At 37.2% G+C, this 23,272-nt stretch overlaps 1 protein-coding gene across 3 annotated transcripts in view; it reads right to left on the minus strand.

Annotated features, from left to right (window-relative positions):
* Positions 1-7,910: 7,910 nt before the first annotated feature.
* Positions 7,911-23,272, minus strand: part of fgd (faciogenital dysplasia) — a 69,114-nt gene continuing 53,752 nt past the window's right edge. For all 3 annotated transcript variants that reach the window (XM_044113433.1, XM_044113444.1, XM_044113454.1), the window contains exons 6-19: positions 21,185-21,321; positions 20,928-21,084; positions 20,326-20,464; positions 18,714-18,772; positions 18,102-18,248; positions 17,912-18,004; positions 17,722-17,801; positions 16,473-16,503; positions 15,869-15,973; positions 15,373-15,414; positions 14,316-14,417; positions 14,053-14,181; positions 12,299-12,439; positions 7,911-9,403 (exon numbers count right to left, since the gene is read on the minus strand). In XM_044113433.1, coding sequence (XP_043969368.1) covers positions 9,158-9,403; positions 12,299-12,439; positions 14,053-14,181; positions 14,316-14,417; positions 15,373-15,414; positions 15,869-15,973; positions 16,473-16,503; positions 17,722-17,801; positions 17,912-18,004; positions 18,102-18,248; positions 18,714-18,772; positions 20,326-20,464; positions 20,928-21,084; positions 21,185-21,321 — 1,608 coding nt within the window. In that variant the 3' untranslated portion in view covers positions 7,911-9,157. The remainder of the gene's footprint in view (positions 9,404-12,298; positions 12,440-14,052; positions 14,182-14,315; positions 14,418-15,372; positions 15,415-15,868; positions 15,974-16,472; positions 16,504-17,721; positions 17,802-17,911; positions 18,005-18,101; positions 18,249-18,713; positions 18,773-20,325; positions 20,465-20,927; positions 21,085-21,184; positions 21,322-23,272) is intronic.

Raw genomic sequence — 23,272 nt, forward strand, 5'->3', positions numbered from 1 at the left:
TTTAGAAAACAAGAAAAGGGTGTTTATAATACCTACACTCGAGTAATGGTGTTGCATAACACCATCCTTGCACATGAATCTTCTATTAAACAATACCATACTGTACTGAGCTTCTCTAAGTGCGTTAGTCTGGTGGGAATTCAAAATACAGAAATGAAAACATCTTTCAAAAGATGCTGTGGAGGGGGAATGATATAAACAGTGTAATAGAGACATTTTGGAAACTATTCTGCTGAAATTGTTCAAAATATCCTCAAAATTGGGTATGTGTGGCAACAGCAACATTTAATTCTGCCTTTGGGTACAGTTTAGCCTCCCAATGCCTCCCAGTCGAGTCTCCATCCTGGCTTGAGTAGTTTATACTTTGAGCAATACAAATGAGGAGAGAGTTGATATCAATAATGCCTGTTTTCTCTGCCAAAACGCACTAAGATGATATGTTGTTTTTGTTTTAGTTGATGACTTTGAAAAAAAAAAAACTAAGGCAGTACAAGGCAGACGAAAAATGCCAAAGAGAGATGATGTTACAATGCTAAATTCTGACAGTGTATTCATGTGATTCAGGAGCTTGAAGATCCAACAAACTGACATCCTGCTGAGAAACTTATAAGCACTGATGAACCTGTATTACCTTTATTGCAAATACTTTGTGGCAAAATTGCACAATACGCTTCTTGCTATGTTTTGAGGTAATGTCCTGAACCACATGCAGAGCCAGTGAGATGAACCATCAGGTGAAGAGTCTGTGTGCTGCAGGTTGGCTATGGCCTCAAACAGAGATCCATGCAGACAGATTCACACTTTCACAAAAAATACACTAAAGGATCAAGATCGTGACAATGTCTTAATGTAGCCAATGAACACCAACATATATTCAACATATAGGTATCTTTATGTATGAAAGATGAAAGGTATCTTTATATATTTATATTATCTTTACAATCTGTTTTGATATTACCATGCACATGATCTCCATCATCAGTATGTAAATATGCATAACCAGTAGGGTTTCAACTCAAAAGGCCCATTTCGTGTCTGAAAACAGCATTTTATAACTTCTACGAAAATGATGGAAAAGCCGACTGAGATATATTTTGGCGGTTTTTTGGCTATAAAATATAAAATATATGGCCTTTATGTATTTTTCTTTGTAATAGATGAATTGATGTGTCAGTGAGTAATTTCTGATTAAAAGTGTGAATCAGAAAAACAAACTTTCTTTTAGATGCTCTGAATTTTCTGGAACATTGAAGTATTCCAACGAACCATTTAATCTCAAAGCCAGAGCCTCATTAAAGATGAGCTGTCTCTGTTTGCCGCTGAGTGGTGCATGCGTCAGACCAACCCTCTCAAAGGCAGAAGAGTATACTTCAGAAAGGATGCCAGCTATTTCTCTCTTTCTGCGCCTTCCTCACAGTAATAGTCTTTCTACAGCCTCATTAATGGTTTTGTTTCTGTTATCCATGTCTGTCATCTATGAAAGAATCAGTTTTTCAAACTGGACTGTGGCTATGAGTGATGGGATTGTGCCATCAATCAGTACGTACTCACTGAAGGAGAATGAAATATGAAATTTCACGGGGAAGTTGGGTTGAGCAAGTTTTTCTTGAAATGCAGAGCTGCCTCAGATGAACTCAGCTTGTAAAGTGGACACAGACGATCTTCCTGTGACAGAAGCAGAATAAGAAATTTACTTATGTAAAAATGACTTTTTTTTTTAAATTAATCATGTAAGGTACTTGATTATGCACGCATTCATACATTAGCTCTTTCATATCCAAGTAGCTATTGCTTCTAAATATACATTAATGGTAATTTGTTTCATTAGTTACTACTGCTTGATCATTCCTCGTTGTTTGCTTCTGTAGTGGTTTTGTTTTGTCTCACATGGTTTCAGGGACTCACTGCTTGCGTGCCACCTGATTCTGCAGATGAGAAATCTTTCATTGTGAAAACTAGAATCCCTGCTTTTTAAGGGCAACTAAATTCCCCCATCTGTGTATTTCAGAATAATATATCAGATTACAACGCTCTTCTATTTTACTTTCAGCAACTTACACATTGTCATTTTGTTCTACTGCACCATATGTAATATTATTTTTTAACGAGGAGCTGCTGCTAAATGTCCTTCAATCTGCTTCAGAAGCTTCTTGTTTTCATTTTAGAGCTGATGATAAGTTTGGCTGTTATGTCTCACCTGGAGTTTTACATCATTTTGTGTTCAATGGTCTGAAACAAATTGTTCAAGTTTCTAAATTTTATATGCAGATTTCTTCATGCTCAGTCAAACTTTTGAGTATTTTAGTAGAAAATAGATCAGTTGATGGTGAAAAAAATAGATTGCAGGTTTAAAATTGGATGAAAGCAAAAGTCCAGATTCATTTCATGGATCTAAAGAAGGGGTTTGCCACCTGCAGTTCAGGAGTCACATCTGGCTTTTTTGACCGTCTTCTTAATGTCTTTGGCAAAATAAATTGATAAATAACCAACTCTTAAATATAAATGTAATGAAAAAAGCAATATCTTTATGGTTTTATTTTTTTATTGAATAATTGCATTTAATTTTCCTAATAGAATGACACTAAAATCCTATCATTTCATTAGATCTCATCTTCTTCTCATGGAAACTGTTTCTCAGAATTCCAACCATTTTCCAATAGATAATGTTTCAGAGTGGATTTTTGAAGCTGGATTTTTAACAAAGGGAACAGACTTCTTTCACATCAGCAACTCTGAACAGCTTTTATTTAGCTGGATGGAGGACAAAAATGTTTCTTTCAGTAAAGGTTGCTGATCTTTTATCAAGAGAAAGCTGACGTTGTGTCACCAATGACAATGCATGGTGGAGTGCATGAATATAATTTTAGTATAGATGCCATGGGTGAATTATTAGCGTTATCCAGCCTTTGCATTAAAGAATCAAGAGGTGTTCTCAGTTTAAAGTCAAGCTTGCTCGCAGCTTGGATGGCATTGAAGCTGCTAACCTTGTTGCCAGTACAGTCAGTAGCATTTCTGGACAGGATTCAAGATGAAATGTGGAGATGAGGGAGTCTGGTTTGGGAACCTCAGAGTCTCATATGCAGCTTTGAAGATGAAAGGATGTTTTTATATAAATGCATCAATAACAATCTGAAGCGGAGACAGGCAGAGTCTTTAGATTACATCATCATGGTTTTCCAACAAATCTTTGATGTCACGATGTGAACTCTTCTCTCTCTTCTTCAGGAAGAGGCAGGTGCGCAGAGTGTTTTATATTCAACATTGGCATCTTAAGACCATTTCACTGTGCAATAACATCATATAGGCTGTCAGAGTAAGACTTATTAACTCTAATGCATATTTCTCTACAGGAAATAGTTGTACTGTCCTTCTCGGCTGAGGGTCAGTCTCTGCCTCAAGCAGAGGGGTGGAAGTAGTTTGATGTCTTGCTTTTGTAATCGCTCTTCATGGATTTATTATTCTGGTTTGCTTTCAATCCTTTCCAGAACCAAATGGTACTACTACTTTTGCTGGTTCAGTTCTCATTGTGTTCTTCCCTCTGTGTCATCTCAAATCTGCAAGTTTTCATTAAGTTTCCGTTTTTTTACAATCTTTGAGTTTCCATTTTGTTACGAGTTTAAGTCGTCCTCAACTTGAAAATAATGACATTTTTGATTACCAGAAGAAGAAATTGAAGGAGAGGAAAGCCCATGTAAACTTTAAATACAGCAAGTCTGAATCTGTCCTGGATATGTTTTGTTTTAACATTTAATTATCATCTTCAAATCGATATCAAAGACTTTTATTAACAAGATACCATGACAATCGAACTTTTCAAGTGACTGTGACTTTAAATGAACTGCCTTAAGATATAGTGGCTTATTTCCTGTGAGCACACATGTTTTGGTTTTGTGTTTCGGACTACCTTACGTACATCTAACCGCCAGTTGGTTGTGGATTGATGAAATCATCCGACTAAAGGTGTACCAGTTTGAGCAGCAATGCCACAGGAATATATTTTTCTGTTGCAAAGAGTTCTGAAAACGACAACAATACATTCAGAGGTAATGAAACTCAGAAATGGGCTGACAATACCAGCTAGAGACATGAAAGTGACAGGAAACAGTTGCAACCACTTCCTGTACGGGAAAAGAGAATTATTTCAGTTTCACCAGAAGAATGCAAATAAGGTTCCCCCATTTGGACTTGTATGAGGGTGTTGATAAAGTATAACATGATGCCACGCAAAATGACCAAAGTGTGTGTAGCAGTGGTGAAAGTTTTGAGAGAGAAATGTAAATGGCACATGATCATCAGCATAAAAAGATGAACAAAAACAACAACAACAAAAAAAAACTCAGCAAACACTGCTTTTGGAGTGAGATAGCTCACCAAATAATGTACTGAAGGGAAGTAGATTATAAAAGTGACATTCTTCTTTAAGCTCTTTAGCAAATAGATTCAAACAGTGATGGAGATGGATACAAACCAGCAGAGGAGAAAGGCAGGTCCCTCAGTCATTCTGCTAACTTGCAAAAATGAAAGTGATTCTGTTTCATGCATATTCATAAATAGTGTCTGTATTTAGATATAAACTGACAGACATTACCTGACTTTATCACTTCCTGTCTTAGGTCAGACGGGAAAAAATACATTATTTTTATTTGCTAAATGCCAGACTAATTGGGTTCTTTATAGCTACTTTCAAATTCAGAAGTTTGCATACATTTTTTAGTAGTATCCAGTCCAAAACAATGCCATCTTGCCACATTGTTACATTTGTAACAATGTGTCTTTAAGCCACATTGTTACAAATTTGGTGCTATACTTGAGGTCTTTGTCTATAGTCATTAGTGACTGAGCTTTAACCTGCTGGCTGACATGTGTTGATGTTACTTCAATATTTCCACATAAAGTTTGTTCCTCATGATATCATCTATTTTTTGAAGTGCACTAGTTCCTCTTTCAGTAAGCAACCCCAGCAAACAAGACGATGCTGCCACTCCTGTCCTTCATAGTTGAGATGATATTCTCAGGTTTGTAAGCACCAACTTTTTTTCCTTAAAATATAACAATGGCCATATCATAACCTAACGCTTAAATTTTTGTTTTGTCAGAATATGTCTCCAATTATCATGACCATTGTCCCTGCGAGCATTTCAAGATTATAGTTGAGGTTTTATATTGCTTTTGAAGCAATGGCTTTTCATGTGGATAATGAGACTAATATCAGTTTGAGCCAGCACCTTCAAAGCCTTCCAGTTTTGTGTATATAATATAACCATTTTACACCTAGATTCGTTTATCTGGGACATGGAACCTTTTTACATGCTGAACAATATAATAGGTGTTTATACGTGCTTCTTTACTATTGTTTGACAGATAAACTTTGCACCTTCAGGCATCTGTAAATTGAAGACAAGGATGACCGGTTGTGAAGATATGCAATTTGCTTCCTTTTTGTCTTGTCAGATTTTTATAGATTTTTGAAGGTAATGCCTTAAAAAAATAATAATAAAAAAAGAATGTCAAGTTAGCTGAGATGTTGTAAGTTACAAAAAAAGTTTCTAAATTTAACTGACCAAGATAGGAAAAGTTGAGTATGATTTAATGTCAGAGAATGAAGACAAAAAGGTTGTCTTTTTCCACAGAGCATGCAAATATATGAATACACACACATGTATGTGGACTATCACACACAAACAGCTGCTAAGAGGCTTATTCTCCAGCTTCTCCTTTCAATCTGTTCTGCTCAGCTGTTGTGGAAGAGCAGCAGCAAGTTGTGTTCGGAACACAAAACGGCAAAAACATCTTCAGCTGGGCTTTTCTTATTTTCTTCAAACCTTTTAATGTGCTCCTGCAAACCTGGTTCAAATCAAGCAGCACTGTCCTTTGTGCTGTCTCAAAGAGGTCAATGTTGTTTTGTAAAGCCACTGAGAATCGCCTAGGGGCCTCAGGCAGAGGACAGTTCAGCTATTTTCTGTTCTAGCAATACCTTTGTAGAGTCAGCTACTTTTGGACAACCCATTTTCACAACTATTACAGAGGAAAAGAAAAATCAAAAGATACAGAGGTATCTTTTGAGCTTCTGCAGATGGTTAACACAAAACACAGCAAAGCTGAGGCAGTTTTGTAGCTAAAGTTTCAGTTTTGAAGATGAGAGAAAAGCTACTCAGATTTGTTCTCAAAGAAATGAAATGACAAAATAGGAGTTTTCTGCAAGTAGTTTGCTTCTCAATCAGCTTTGAACACAAAGCTCCCTGCTCCACTTTACTCTGAATGTACAACACATTGAATAACAGAAGGAAGTGGTCAGCATTTCGCTCTGATGTTGCACTATATCTTATAGCAGCACCAGCAGACACCGACGGAACACGTTATCTTTCTAAAACCTTATTTTGACTTTTGCAAATAAAAATGTTATAAACTCAACGCATCTATCGAAGCTCTTGTCTGTTGTAAGGTGAATGGCTACATGGCTTTCAAGTTTTATACAGAAAACACACAAAATCCCCACAGCATCCTGGAAAGTGTGGTGTGAATTTGGATTCAGTTTCCCTGAATCAAAACTGTAGAACCAACTTTTAAAGCTGTAAAAACAGCTTTAAATATATAAATATTTAAATTTTTGTTTATTATTAATACTTTTGCAGGGCATTGTGCATATAATTTATCTACATATGCACATTAAATAAATCTCCATTATATAAAAAAAATTAATTGGCAGAATAATAGACTAAGGGAGGTGCCAAAAAATAAATGAACACAAACTATCTGTAACAACTTTTCTCCAGCGAATACACACACCCACACACGCATATCTGAGAGGTCAAAATCAGGCAGCTTTCAACTCTGTTAGCTGTTCCCACCATCAATAATTTTCACTTTCAAGTTGTAATTTTATTTTCCTTTAATTGCTGATTCTCCATTTGTTTTGCTATGTTGCTGTGAATGTATTCAGAATAAAAATAGAATGATCCACCACTGATGACATTAAAGAAAACACAACCATAAACATGCTTCTCTTGGGAGAGTTTGCCACATTCTCTGCAGTAAATTTCTGTTTTATGTCTCAGATGTCTTAACTGTAAACTGCTGGGTGGATTACCATAAACTGTACTACTTCCCAATTTAATGTGACCACAAAGCTGAGCTGCAAGTCTGAATTAGTATCCCAAAGTGTTTGTTAGCTGCTGCAAAGAAAAACAAAATGTTGGTTCGAGTTTAATAGATACGCTTTCTGAAAATATTAGCCTTTTAGTTGTCAAGGCTTCCTGGCTTTCCGTCGGAGCTCAGTTTACACAGCTTGTAAACAGGCAATACTAAACTCTCTTCTGAGTACAACTGAAGGCAGCCCCAACGTCACTAAAATACTGATCAGTTTGTGAAACATGGATTGAATTTTGTCTGATTTAACACAACAGCAACAACAAAAGATCTAGAAATCCCCTTTTTGACAAATGATGTGAAGAAAAATGGAATTCTGTGACATTTCATGGTGGGTTGTGTTACAAACAAAGAAGCTTCAGGCTGACTTGGAGAAGTTTCTCATGTCAGTGGCCAAACCAACAATAGAAGAGAGGAACCAAAACAACTGGGAATATATCTGTGTTCAGTAAATTACATAAAAATAAAATAGATAAAAAACACAGCGGAGGTTCTATTATAGTGCGGGCCTCTTTTACTATCTATGGTAGTAAAAGCACAGAAATACACAAGTTACTTTATCTATTAACAGGCTGGTAGAGACCCTGTTAGGTTTGCAGCTGTAATTGAAGTGAAAGGTGCTTCTGCAAAAACTCAGAGGTGATATGAAACTATAAAGCAGGCTTCAGTTACGTCCACTTTTGAGTCATGTGCTTGCATTTTTCTACCCAGGAGGCGCTGTCTATATATACTTTTTTATTTCATGAAGAGAAACTAGAGACATGTTTTTACTGGACAGCATGGCCTCAAACGAGTCATGCTTGTTTATTGATGATATGCGCAACTCCTTTCTTTTTTCACAGCACAATCGTTCAAAAACAGTGACGATCCTGCTTACATAGAGAAAAAAAACAAAAAACAGGAATAAGCTGTGAAGCGTAAAAAGAGGGACAAGGGGAAGATTTTTATAGCACAACATATAAATATGAGTTACTTTACATGCAAAAGGAGACTGAAGGATGACTTTATTTGCTACTTTTATTTAAAGGCTGGTGCTTATAGGGGGAAGGTAAGCAGGGGAAAGGCAGAATAAACATTTTCTTTTTTTTTCTTTTTTTTACAGTACAGTACTTGGTTTCCATCACATCACTAAAAGGGAGAGTCAGTGAAAGACTGAACTACACAAACTGGGGTTTCTTTGTCTGTGTGCAAGTGGAGATATTAAGGCTGACCCTGAAGTGAAGCCACGTGATCGAGATCTATCGCACAACAAAACATGAGTGGAAATTGCACTCGGATCAGACGTCTCAGGCTCCAGTGACAAAGACAGAGAGGGAATCAGTACCAAAGTACCAAAAAAAACAAAAAAAAAAAACACCACAGGATGGGGACAGAAGGATGGGGGCTAAAAGTGGAAACATCAGGTGGCCAGCCACAAATGCATGTTTTTTTTTTTTTAAGTTAAATGTTTTTACTTTGTTTCCTTACATCACATTATAGTACACACACTGTACAAGACCCACAGAACCAACACTGTGCCCTCAACAGGACTGAAAGCCACAGAGGGAGTTTCTTACGCAAGCATTCAATACTTAGTATAACACCGGAAGGGATTCAAACGCTCAGACACACTCACACACTCACATGCACTCTAATGCAAAGACAGACACCTAAGAGTTAATGCTTCATGACACCTTGGAATAATGTACAAGAACTTCATCTAAAAACTGGATTTTCCTTCAGTTATATTACAAATAAATGTTCTTCAGAGATCCAGTTGTTCAAAACACTGAGAAATAAAACATGACCAGTGGCATCGGAGTATTGGTTTGTGTGTCTCCAAAGAAACACGAAGACGAAGAAGAAGAAGAAGTAGCTGGGTGGTCGAGAGGTTTACGAGTCAGATGGCCAAGGAAGTATTGAGTGGTCCGTTCAAAGAGGAGGGAAAACAAAAGTGCCAAGGTAAAGTGAATTCAAGTAATGTGCTTCATACACAGGAGAGGGAGAGAGTCCAGCTGTTTCAGAGTGGCCGTTACTGGCTCTTCCTGTGTTCAGTCAGGCTCATCGATGCCTCAGCAGGCGCTTCGCCACGGGAAGCTTTGGAGAGGACTTCCACCCATTTGGCCTGAAGTTCTGCATCTTGGGCACTTAGGAGGAAGGTTTGCTGGATGTGGCTGAGCTTGAACACGTGTTTGACTTCTGGTTTGTCAGCTGTAGCCGATGGGACCATGCTCACCTCAACGCCGGCCAGAGGGACAGCCCGCGACCCTTTCAAGTCCTGCGATGGAGAGAAAAATGTGTTTTTAAGGAAAAGGTGAAGTTTTTAACTCAAAGAAATAAATAACATTTTATAACTTTTACAAGTTACAGCTTGCATATACGGTACTTTTACAGCTCAATAACTTAAAAATATCATTAAAAAGTTGACCTTATTTCACTTCAAACAATTAAACTAATGTAGATTAAAATAAACACACACACACACAGTGGACTATTTTAGGTGTTAGGGGTGGACTAAGATGCAGCAGATGTTGCACAAGTCTGTGTATTATGGAGTGTATATCCTTCAAAATAATACTGAAATCTGCAGTTATTCCAGAGGGTCGATTTTTCATACTTTTTTCTCCTACTTAGCTTTCCAACTCTATGCTTGGATACAGAAAGTTATTGGACCTCCAGTTTTTAGCAATTACCTTATATATATATATAACACCAAATATTCATTGAGGATATTTTAATTCATCGATGTGCATTTGTACTTCACGAGAGATGCACAGCTCTCTCTCCCCCCTACCCCCTTTCTTTCTGTTGATTCAGGAAATGCTCATCCATCTTCTATTAATCCTAATCTTTGTGATGGCAGCTTCCAGCTGTGGGAGTGGGACATTAATCTTAGAAATGAAATGCAGGGAGGCTTCTCCCTTTAGTGCATTCTGTTGTGAATAAAACAAAACAAAACAAAAAACCCCTCACCATTACTTGTTGAAAACCTCACATATGGTTGAATCATGCAACCAGACTAATAATTACTGTTTATAATGTGAAACCCTGGTTGCTATGATGCACATTTATAGGCTGTCTGTTGAGAGTACAGCCAGCTTTGTATGGTTTTGTGTCTGCAGGATCTTTGCCAAGCATAGGGAGCGGTGCTTTCCAGTTAAATGATACTGCCGTTCCAATCCGGTTGTTTAATCCCTGCTTTACTCTCTTATATATCCCGTATATAGGAATTAAAAGCTCTGTTTTGAACAGATGAGCTCTGAATATGAAAATCTGAACAACAGCTCAGATGAAACGGTGACCATTATATTTTTATATAAACAACCAAAAACCTGTTTTTTTCAGATTTTACCAAGTCCTAGTGAGCTAGGACAAAAAAAAGACACTTAACTGTTTCTGAAAAATCTTAAAATCAGCTCAAAAACACCAACAACTGACTGAATTTATATTGGGTGAATATTTTAGGAATTAAAAGTTTGAACTGATCAGATTTACTGCATAAGATGACTTCTGCAATGATGTCAATGATTAAACATAGCAAGATTGTTTCAGTTCTCTGTGGTAGATGTTGCAGTGTTGCATTTTTAGTAGCTGTTACTCTTTTGACATAGTCTAAGATATTTTAAATGTCTTTTTTTTTAAATACACAGTTGAATAAAGGTTCAATAACAAATTTGAAAAAAACAAAAACATTTCTGATGGTGCAAAACTAAGTGAAAACTAGATTTTGTAATTTGCATGTGATGAACATTTAATAAAAACAGTTACACACACTGACGGTGTACTTTGGAGTGAGGAAATAGAGCCACTGCAATCATTATTAACAATGATTTTTCATTCTGAATAAAATAACTAGAAATGTCATCGTTTCCACAGCATTGTCAACAGGCACTTCAGAAAAAGGTGTGAAAAGCCCCCAAAATTGTTTAAATGATTTTTTTTAGAGTGAGATTGTCCTAAAGCAAGGAAAGATGAACAATTTTTCAGGTTTTCTTAAAAGTTTTATACTTTTGCCCCATATCTGCTAAAGGAAGGCTTTGAACCACCCATTAATCATTTTCTATTTGTGGTAAGAATTGATTCTTTGTTATAATGCTGGTTTTTAACTACTGTATTTGATTGTCTAAAGTAGGAAAGGCTGTTCATTTTCCTTTAAATTGAGCCACATTTGTAAAGACAATGCATCTGTGCGGAGCAGAGTTGTCTGTGTGTGTGTGTGTGTGTGTGTTGAGCCAAACCCTCTTTGTCAGCGCCAAAGTGCTTGTTGGCTCTTACTTGATGTTTAATGGATTGGATCATTAAAATTTGCAGAAACAAGACATTTTGACTACTAAACCACTTATTTACTTAACAAACAGGATCCACAGTGATGTATGGGACAACAGTACACTACCACCTTCTCCTCATGCTGGTTATCAGCTCGGCCACACACTCTTGTGGGATGGCATCACATTGTTCAACCAATATTTGTTGCATGTCAGTCTACATGTCATGAACAGCACAACCATGCTGATCCTACAAACATCCAGCAGGGCGGAGGTCAGGACTGCAGGGACGTCATTCCGTCTTCTACACCAGTGTTCCACAAATCTGGTCCTCCAGGCACACCGTTTTCAAATCAGGCAAACTTGATTTGAATTGCTGATTTGATTCAGATGATTTGCTGGACTGCAAATCATCTGAATCGTGTGTGTTAAAGCAGAAAAACATCTATAACATAAAGAACAACCCGAGGACGAGGGTTGGGAAACACTGCTCTGCACTCCTACATTCTGCAGGTAGACTCAATGAAATGAAACCCAGTACGTTGGGGTGAGCTTTGATATCTTGGAGGACAAAGTTGGATGCTTTAAAGTAGAGATATGGAGGTACTGCTAGGTGCTAAATCTCATCTTGATATCTCCCCAGATTGAAGCTGTCAAACCTTGTTTTTCCAGTGAGGGATATGCATCTATCACTGCCTCTATCACTGTTTCTATAATTCAGGCTGTCCTGTCTCATCTTGGAGAAAGAAATCCAGAAGCTTCAGTTTCTTTTCTTGAGGTTTATTTTGTTGGATTAATGAAACTTGTGAGCTTCTAGTTATTTTCCATCTTTATCAGGGTCGAGGAGAAAGTCTAAATCTGAATATAGCTCTTTGAAAACCTTTCTGAAGAGAGTGAACATGTTTTACCTGTCCACTGCTTTGCAAGTACAGCACCAGTGGCTCAGTTTTTGTTAGAGCCACCCACATCTTAGTCCAACTCTTCCCCTTCTCCTGGACCTGGAGGTAACCGCACAGCAGGCAGCTGTCTCCTGTCAGAGATAACTGTCTCTAAACAAAGAAACAACAAAACCTAAGGTTAATAGAAGCGTTCAGCATCAAAGGCACAATTTATTTAAATGAGTTTGTGAATCAAATGTATATGTGTAACACTGATGGGGATTTAAATGTGATGAGTAAAGGAGAGGACAGATCCTCCAACCTTATGTAACGACAATGTAGGACACAATGGGATTTGTTCAGGGAAAGGAGCTTACGCTTCTGTGGTCCTTTTCTAAATCTCTTGTAACCTACAGCTCCCCCTTGTGGCGATTATGTTTCTCTACAGGGTTGTTCTTTCAAAGCTTTGGAGTCTTGTCATTTAAATATATAAAATGAATCTGAAACACAAAGGTGTGACTACTCCAGTAACCTCCTTCAGTAAACTGTGTAGTCAGTGGCTTGTTGTAGGGATAGAGTGAACATAGAGAATATTGCTCATCTGAAAGACAAGACAGGCGGTCAGGTAAGCCACCTGAAGCTGCCAGACTGTCATGTCAGCAGAGGCGACTGAGTCAGTCTATAGCTGAGATCGTATTAGCACACTTACGAGCCATCATAGGCAGTTTGGCTTATCTTCTAGAGAGAATATGGGTCCTCACTATATGTACAAAGTGTACTTTAGTGCATTGTGTGAAAACAGTCACCTTATGAGATCATGAAATTTTACTTTAATACCAATATTCCATGCAAGAGACATAACTGTTATTTCTCTGGCCTAACTGATGCAAAGGTAGCAGCTTAAGTCCATACTGTTTGACATTTAATATTTAATCACTTCCCAGCCACAAACACTAATGTATTTTATCTGGATTTTGTAGGACAGACAAAGCTTAACTTTGGCATTGAAGGATAATGCTATATAGTTTTCATGTTTTTTGTTTGCTTTTTTGTTTTTTACAAATAAAAATCAGAGATGTAATGAACATTTGTATTTGGCCTCTCTGATTCAATGCTTTGTAAAAACCTGCTGAAGGAGAAGGGTCTTTCCATAGTAGAGTGTTGCCACAACCATGACAATGCCTTCTTCCATGGTTTTGCCAGTTGAGCACTTGACTTTTTATGGTTTGTCTTCTTGCTTCTCCTCCATTAAGATCAAATTTGCAGAAAGCAAAACTACACGTTGTTCTGTCTCCCACCTGAGCTGTCAATCTCTGCAGCTCCCCCAGTTACCACGGGCCTCCTGGCTATTCTGTGATTGTATGGTTTAAGTGGACAGCCGTGCCCTGGTAAGTTTGTAGAAGTGCTGTATGCTTTCTATTTTTAGACGATAGAACTGTTCTCCCTTGGATGTTAATATATGTTTTAGAACTCAACTTTCTTCCTGAACTGTCTGCCATGTTCTTTGGTCTTTACAATGTATTTTCTTCACTACTGTTCTCTAACAAACCTCTCAGACCCAAACAGAACAGCTGTACTTGTACTTACCTCATTAGAAGACTTCTGAAGACATAGTTTTATATTACACCTCCAAATAAAGGAGGTGTAATATAAACACATCCCACAATCTTCTGGTTTATTTTTGATGATTATTTTTTCTTTGGAAATCATGTGTGTTTTCCCTCTCTTATTACAATTATGCACTTCTGTCATTATAAGTACGCCAGCTTTTAGTGCCATTTTACCTCAGGTGCAGCTTTTCTCTTCTGTTCACCTCCACACATCATTTCAACGCTGAGGCTGGCTTCGAAACATTCGGGACACACTCGGCTCGTTTTGTTGTCCAAGGTCTTTGAACATTTTGCACAGATGGGCTGCAGACAGACACAGTGGGGAAAAAAACAGCACATTGACTGTCTAGGTTATATTTTCCACTTGTTCCTACTCTTTCTTTTCCATCATTCCCTTTCTTTATCCCTCACAATAATATGGCTTCCTCTGCACCTACCACTCCACAGGACTTGCAGTGATGCTTGCGCTTTGTGAAATTGAAGCTCTCATGGCAGCCTCTGCACGTCTGTTTCTCTTTTTCCTTCTTCTTAGAGCTCTTCTGAAAACAATAATCATAAAAAAAAAATCAACAGGAAGGTGTGTTAAGTTGTTGCAAAGAGTTCAGAGGAAGCAACAAAGCAAAGCTTGCTTTGTCTTCCTTTTCATACTTCTGTTAACGAAGACAGAGTTACAAAACGTTGTTTGTCTCAGTCAGCTAGACAAATTTTCTTAATGTGGATGCATTTTAGCAGATTCCATCAGAGTAAACATATTCTCTACAAAATGAAAGCTTTTAGCACATTATGAAAAAAATTTAAAAGAAATCATCAAACCCTAGATGGAAAAATAATCCACTTTAGTTAAAGAATATCGAGATTTTAAATAAAATGTGTCCAACACACTAAGAAAAAAACGTACAATGAAAAAGTGTAAAATGTCAAGTAGTTTTACAGTTGTTTTAAACTGTACTGCAGTAGACTTTTAAAATACATATTTAAAAAAAATACCCTATGTGATATTAATGTATGATTAAGTGTATTTATTTGAACAAATATATGTTCTTATATTTTAAAAATCTCCTAAAATTGTTCAATCTTAATTTGAACAAGATATTAAAAGTATATTTGTAAAATACAGATTTTAATATGCGTTGTGTCTTCACACTAAAATTATACTTACACTTTGTTTTACATGCACTTTTATTATTACTTTATATTTACATCTGATAAACCATTTGTAACTGTTTAAAACATATAGGTGTCCATTTATACAACCCATGCTTGTCTATTAATTATTGTTTGTATGTTAAGCACATGTACTGCTTAGGAATTCTGAACAGAGAATTACTCTACATCCAGCAGAGATGGTTTTCTTTTCTGAAAGGTAAAATTGTCCCATTTTCTTAAGTTTACCAGCAGGCACAAAGTGAGATTAGCTTAATTTAGTAGATAAAACATGTAAACATGAGTAATGTCTGAACAGTTATAATGTAATAGAATATGACAGCATCTTACCCTCTCATGAAGTCCATCTGAGTCCATAAAAGTGTTGGGACCCTGAGGACAAGATGAAAAACTCTCAGCTAGGACATCATCTTCCTGCAGTAATCTACATCTACCACTAGGTGTCAGCCTAAACCCCCTCTCAGGAGTCTGAAGGAAGTGTCTTGGCTTGGTTCCAGCTAAGGCCAAAACAAAGTGGGTCAAAGAAGATCCATAACTGTTCAGTATAAACTTTGACTTGTGCTTTCCCTATTTGGTCATGAGCCATCTCTGGGAGAAGAGACTCACAGACGCTACATGTGGAAATAAAGAGCCTCTTTCTGGGAGTGTTTTGTCTGTGTGATTCTACCCACATCCATAGATGGAGGGCTGTTCTGGCAGACAAAGGCCAGACTATGACAAAATCGTTTGGTGGATCATTCATCTGCCATGATTCACTGGACATCATGACCATCACTCTGACTTCACAATGGCGTAATTAAGAGAGGAGGGGGAGATCGACACTCACCGGAGACTCCGGCACATGGTCATCTTCACGGGAGAAGGAGTTACTGAAAGCTTTATTGAATGTTTCACTGTTTTGTTTGTGCCGTTCAATGGTGGCCTTGATCACCTGAGAGTGAGAGGGCAGAGGAGACAGACAGGAAAAAGATTGAAAACTTGCAGCACATTGCTGGAGCATGATAAACATTTCTGATCTTATCTTCAGATCCCGTCTGGGCTCAGAAGATAAACTCAGACTGACTGCATCACAATCCCACTACTGCAGCTTTCTGTTTACCTTTCACTATATATCATCAATCTTGATTAGGCTACCATATAATAATTTCCACTTGTCACTCATCGTTACATACCAGCAGTAAGCCCAGTGTTTAAAACTATTAGTCCCTTGTCAAATCAGCAGAATGCATTGCTGCGTAGTTGTAATAGGATAAATAAGTAAAAAAAATTATTTTATTATAGTTCAGCAAGACTCAAACACTAAAAAAATGATCTAATAAGATTTATGCTATTTCCATTCCCTGATACAATAGAATGACCAGAGTGCCGTCTGTCCTTTAGGGACTCAGATGGCGAGCTCGTGTGTGTGTGTGGGTGTGTGTTATTCTTGCCTGGATCCAATCTTCCTTCTCCTCTGCTGTCCTGTAGAGCAAAGACATTTCATATGAATTAAATATTTAGGTAAAAAATGTGACATTTTCTCCACACTAGAAATTAAATTTACAGAAATATGAAACTGCTTAAATGAAATTAAATAAGACATTATAAAAACTAGGCTATCTTTACCTTAATTTAATTTAAAATGGACAACATCATGAAGCAGAGTCATTACTTCTTTACTATGAGGATTGTTTGTTCAGGATGATGCACCGATTAATTTTCCACCATACAACACTCTGCATGTAGGCCAAAAAGCTAAATTTGAATTTCATCTGACCACAACAAGTTTTCTGTGTCTCCTCCTGTAGATGGCTTCTTTTAGTTTTCTTTCAACAATTCAGAAACTTTAGAAAATTATAAATACAAATGAAAATAAAAACATGTCAAAGCATATTCAAAGATATTTAATTGTTTTGCTATGCTCAGAAAAAAACAAAAACACTTTTAAGTAAAACTGCACTATAATAGCTTAAGAAGAAAACTACCATGTTTCCGTCCTTTAAATCCTACAGCAAGAAGTCTTTTAATTAGACTAATTAACCACTGATTGGAGTCATACGTCTGCAACACGGAGGACAGCAGGGAGGTTTTCTTCTCAATCTTTTTCTCCATGTTGTCAGTCAACTTGCAGAAAGTAGACAGTGACACATTCCTGTCTTACAAGAAAAACAATCCATCTTCGTTTGGAAATATTTATTGTTTCCTGACTTGAAAACTAAAAGTGCTCCACCCATGGCTTTTATAAAAGTAGCATAATTTGTTAGCAACCAATGAGGGACTCCCCTCAGTAACTGACTGCAGGCTACCTGAGCTGACAGTCCATCTACTCATACACTTAATGAAAATGTTCAAAACTCCCAGAGTTCTTCAGCAGACCAGAACAACTAAAAGGCATAATATTAAGCACTTAGCATTAAAATATGTAATTAAAAATAAACAATACATGAAGGTTACAGTATAGATAACCTATCTGTGATCAATATTTAGTTTTTCTGTTTTTAAATTAAATCAATTGCATCATTAATACATTTTGGTTTAAAGTGTACATGTGAATAATGTGAAACGGTGGTATTTTTACTCCAAGTTGTCACACCATAATGATCTTATACTTGCCTATACCCAAAACAGATATGAACTCAATTACTTCCACATCTGAATGCATGTGAGTGTGGGTCATTGGTCGATTTTAATTGCCTTTACCTAGCCTGAAGCTCCAGTGAACGTTGTTTACCAATTATAACAAATGTATGAGGAAGATTCTGCTTCACATTTTCTTGGACCTGAGATAAAAAAAAAAAAAAAAAAAGCTGAATATATGAAGAATTGAATTTTATTTAATTTAATTTCAGTGCATGACAATGCAAGCAGAAAAAATACAACAGGATTATACCTCCATTCCTGCAATGTCAATCCTCTCTCTGACACTGAACTTCTGCCCCATCAGTCTGAGTTTAGGGACGCAGTATAGCACCATATTGTTGAACTGAAAATGAAAAAGATGTTAAGTATTTATTGAGCAGATCTGACATTAAAAACCATTCTGAGTCTGGGTGACGCATCTATAATTACAGTCTTCTCACCAAGTAGAGGTATCGGTCTTGTGCTGTTCCATTTTTGGCTGACATCTTTTTAATATGCCCTTCTTTTATGAGTTCATTGGCAGGATTTACTATGTCCTCCTCTCCCCCGAGCCTCTCGTAAACCTCCAACAGCTTGTTCATCTTTTCCTGAAAAAATAAAAAGAACAGAAAACAGGAGGATGAGAGAAGCAGAGGCACTCTCCAGTCAGAAGACAGATGGAGCTCTAAGCTTAGCTCTCCCTCTGGTGGTGATCTGTGTCAGGCTCTTTTTTTTTAGTTTCACACTAAAAGTAGGAAAGCAGAAGTTTTATCCTCTTCATACTGGCATTTGTAAGTTGTTTGAAGGATGTGTGAGAAGCAGGCATTAAGGAGAGGCAAATAAGAGGAAAGCAGAGGACCAGTGTTGAAAACATGCGGCCATGATATCTCGGTCATGACACATCAGGCAGGAAGCAGCAACTTCCTGTCTGGGTTAACGCAATGTCGCTGATAGGGAGACAACATTAGCAAGCGTCTGATTGGGTAACTTGTTCTTATAAAGCTGACCAAGACAACACCAGAGGGATGAAAATAGTTAGATAGTTTGTGTGTAAAAACACTTTAAGGCCATACCATTTTCCTGATTGCTGCATTGGAGTGGTTGGCTGCAGTAGAGATCAGCTCCAGTGCCTCTGCAGTGCAAATATGAACAGTGATTAATAAAAAGTGCAAAACTGGCAAGCAAGATCATGTGACTGAAATTCAAACAGAGGAATATTTTTCCACTTGTCACACAGATAAACAGACGTTTGTTGTTTGCAAAAGGTTAACGGTTATTTCTAATAAAACACTTTACTTTAGAAAGGTTTCTAGCCAGCAGGGAGTAGCACATCGGCTGGGTGCATTAATCATAACCTCACATAAACCGAAGAGACACCAAAGCTGCGGAGTGAGGCCAGAGCAACTGGAATGAATTGCTTCTCTGTAGGAGTGAACAGGGGAATCCTAACAAACACCTATGGTTTTAGTAAATGAACACAGGGATGATTGAATGTATCAGATTAGGTTAAATACACTACTGCATCTCTGCAAATGGACAATAGGTAAAGTGTGCCTTATTTTAACTTCTGCTATTTGTAATACATTTAGTTCTGGATACAGAAATTTGGATAAGTCAAGTTTTTTATCCTGAAGAAACAATCAAATGTTAATATTTTCTCATTAAATCTGTAATCTTTTTTTTTTATTTTTTTTTTTACATTTTTAAAAAGAAATTCTGACCATTTACAGACAGGTGAAGGTAAGTTCATAATTACTTTCTCAGGTTTTCATGTTGCTTTGAACTGTTCCTTATGCAGGTCTCAGAACATTTTTCTAATCTTCCCAGATGCAGACCTACAAGTAACATCTTTTCTGAATCAGATGCATTTGTGACAGTAAAACTTAAATAACTTATTGCAGTTTGAAACATAATACTCGACTCTGTATTCTTCCAGTAGCTCTCTACCTTTGTCTTTGGGGCAATCCAGGGGCTGATTTCTAAAAGTGTATATTTTCTATTATTGCTACACACTCATTCTACTTAGTTTCTTAATTTGGTCAGTGTGTTTTTGTCTTGTCATCAAAGTAAATTGCTACAGGAAAATTGTAACTAGCCTTTGAGGAAATATTTCTACTCTTTTCTAAGCATGGGAGTATAATTATGATGTTGTGTGCAACAATAAAACTCTGATTGGCTCCATTTTATAACTGCACAATTTTGCCATTTTCCCACCTTGCAAGTGAGCACAACTAATGAATGTTTCAGAGACACATGGTGAGTGTGACAACCCAAGCTGTTAACACGCTGGTTTTTAATTGTCATTGAACAGAGAGGAGTTCTGCACTGGTTCAAGGACTTTCATTTTATTTCACTAAAGCTTAAACCTGTAGAACAAGTTATTCCACGCCTTTTGCAGGATGTAAGACAACAGTTTTACTTTCAGCCAACTTGCCCAATGATTTGTCCACAATTTGCTCCTTGAAGCTGTGTGCATGTGTCATAGAAAATCCTGCGTTGGTCAATTATTACTTTGTTACACAAACCAATCAGGCACAAGGAACCTGTTGGCGTGTTGATACAAAGTTTAAAGATTTCAAAACTGAAATCCCAGAAGTGAAAAAAACTGAAGGGTTTCCTTTCAGTCCGTAGTTTACTAGTTGTGACTGACGACAGTGTTTGTGCGTTAGCTTCATCATGTCTTACTTTCTGCGTCTTTGCGGTCGAGAGCCTCGTCAGGCAGCTTCTTCAGGTAGTCTTTGAGCAGGAGCTCGTAGCGAGGAATCCTTTGGACCGGCTCCAGCATGTGATGCTGCAGCGTCAGGTTCCCACACACCTCCTGTTTCTGTTGGGTCAAGCACAAAATGAGATTCTAATTCTCTGCACTTAGCAAAAAAGCAAACAAAACAAACAATAAAAAAACACATTTCCAAACTACAACCTAAACTCCTACTGCTTGATAATCAATCAAACATGTATCTTAACACCTATTGGCTACAATGTTGCCTCTTAAATCCTAGAAAAGTATGTACTTAGTTTTTCTCCTGACCCTACTGACATTCATTTAAACCTTTTTTTCTGTCAATATTTTATGCCTGGATTTCTAAAATGATCCTGATAAATAGTTCTCCAGGCTTTCTGAAGGTTTTTATTTGAACATTTGGCCCTTTTTCACTGGTTTTCAACCTGGTACATTTCACACTTTTGACAAATGAAGTACAAACAAAACAAAAAAAAGGTTGCAGGACGAAATGAAAGAACCAGTGTTTCATCATCATCAAGCTACACATTGAACCACAGAAACAAACCTGTATGTTCTGGACAACACTCTTGAACTGAGATGACCTCTGGGTCCAAGTGTTGACCAGATCCATGGAACGGTCAAAGTTCTTCACATATTCTCCGTACATCTTCATAAAAGGAGCCAGTTTCTGGAGGATGTCTCCAATGCGAGGGTTTGATTCCCTGGAGCAAAAACACAAGTGTTACTGAAAAGCTTCCTTCATCCTCCATGAACTCTGACCAGATTGCCCTTCTCTCCTGAGATGGTGTGTTTTCTCCTCACCATTCTCCAGTAATCCTTGTCTTGAGCTCCGGGAGCAGGAACTGGTCGTGGAATAAGTAGATGGAGGAAATGTTGGAGAAGATCCCTGTTATGACGTCCTGAGGGATTGAAGCCTCGGTGAGCTTAGTGCAAAATACCTGCAGGAAAAAAAAAAAAACCTTGTGAAAATCAAAACCATAAGAATAAATTTTAAGTTCAGATCCACTAACACTAAGAGAAAATGTTTCATGCTGATTGATTAGAAATAATCTGTTGAATTATGAGAGCTGTAACAAGATTAGTCAAAATAATGCAAATTTATATTTTAACACCTTTTTAACACATCTCATTGGGTTGAAGTTGTTTTGTAGGAAATGGTAACTGAAATGTTAAAAAACAATTTCATTTTCATTTTGAGACATTGTTCTCTCTGATATTGTTCAGAGTTATCTACAGGTATTAAATTAGATACTTATATATGAAATCCATCAAACTAGCACATTGAAATAATTTAAATTCTTCAAACAAACCCTAACATCTACTTGGCTCACTTTGACGACAAGCCTTTTTCAGACAGATTATGTTGACCATAACATCATTAACCCCATAACTTTTTAAGGCAAAGCCTTATCCAAAAAATAAAAAATAAAAAATCATAATTTTTTTGTAGCAAAAGCAGACGAAACCCATAAACTGCAAATAAATGATAGCAACGATGTGTTTCATTTGTAGTCAGAATTTGGCAACTTTGACTTCAGAGTTGTATAAATTTAATGTATTGATTTCCCGAAGCCAGACTTCCCACTCAGAAAGTCAGAGAAATTTTCTAACACCGACTTTGATATCCAATATGGCAGCTCCTGGCATCAACAATAGGAGCTGCAGTGGAACACGTTGGGTGACACACTCGTCTGAAGTCAAAGTTAAATTTAGTGCTTGTAAATCTAAACTGACCAAATTAAAAGTGGTGTTTGCATGCAGAAAATACAGCTTAAAATAATGTTTGTAAGGAGTACTACAAGCAATGGTTGGGTGTTGCAATCAGTTGCCACATCATTCTCAACCTCAAGCACAGACTTCCGAGGTAAATGTAAAGCAGCGCATTTCCTTTGTACATACAAAACTGAAAGTTGATGGAACAGATGTACATAAATGGAAGCTGGAAAAAAATATTTCTTTAAAATGCCAATATGCATTGTTACATCTCTCCAATTACCCAGAATGAGTCATTGGATCTGAAAAAGGTTCTGTAACACACAAGATGATGAAGGTCACCTTGTGACCATTAATATAATTTCAAATACCAGCTGCTAACACTGAAGCATTACACTCTGTTCTGCAAGTTCTCATTTATTGGCTGCACAACACCACTGTGTTTGAGTGTGACTGATAGCTGCACCATAAACATGGCTCAATTTGAAACCACCCAGCTATTATGAGGGCACAATTAAGCTGCATTGAGTCGGTTTCTCAGCCACCGTTATTTGTGGAAATGTTTAAGGATCTTGAGCCATATCACAAACCAATTATCAAGATATTCTGGCTTTTGTTGCAGCTGTTTAATTTCTTCCAAACACTGTTTCTTCTGATCTAAGTTCAACTTTGAACCACTGGATACAATGAAGTGGCTGTGAATTTTTTGGGGGTAGGGGAAGAGTCTAAAATATGAGTAAAAAAGGTTACAATCCACTGATGCTTGGTTGCAAACCAACTTTCACAGCAGTCCTTTCCCCATTATACTGCACCTTTAGTAAACGTGGAAAAAGCCAAAAGTAAATTTCTGTTTTATTGCAGTTGCAGAAACTCACTCTGAAAACAAACAAACAACAAGAACAAAAAAATCAAACCTATAATTTTTAAAACAAATTACTGGTGCCACACTTACTGGTACATTTACCGCTACTATTTTTTGCACAATCCTATGTTAGCCAAGGGAAAAGAACTTAGTGTTCTCCTATAACATTTTACAAGGTTGGGGCAAACAGAAGGAGAATTTTTCTTTGCACAATCTCCAGATCGGTGGTGCCCAAAGTTGGTCCTGAAGGGCCAATATCCTGCAGGTTTAATTTTTTCCTGTTTCAACACAGCTGCAACAAATGATGGTTCACT

The sequence above is a fragment of the Gambusia affinis genome, linkage group LG01, assembly GCF_019740435.1.
Source record: "Gambusia affinis linkage group LG01, SWU_Gaff_1.0, whole genome shotgun sequence".
NCBI lineage: Eukaryota > Metazoa > Chordata > Actinopteri > Cyprinodontiformes > Poeciliidae > Gambusia > Gambusia affinis.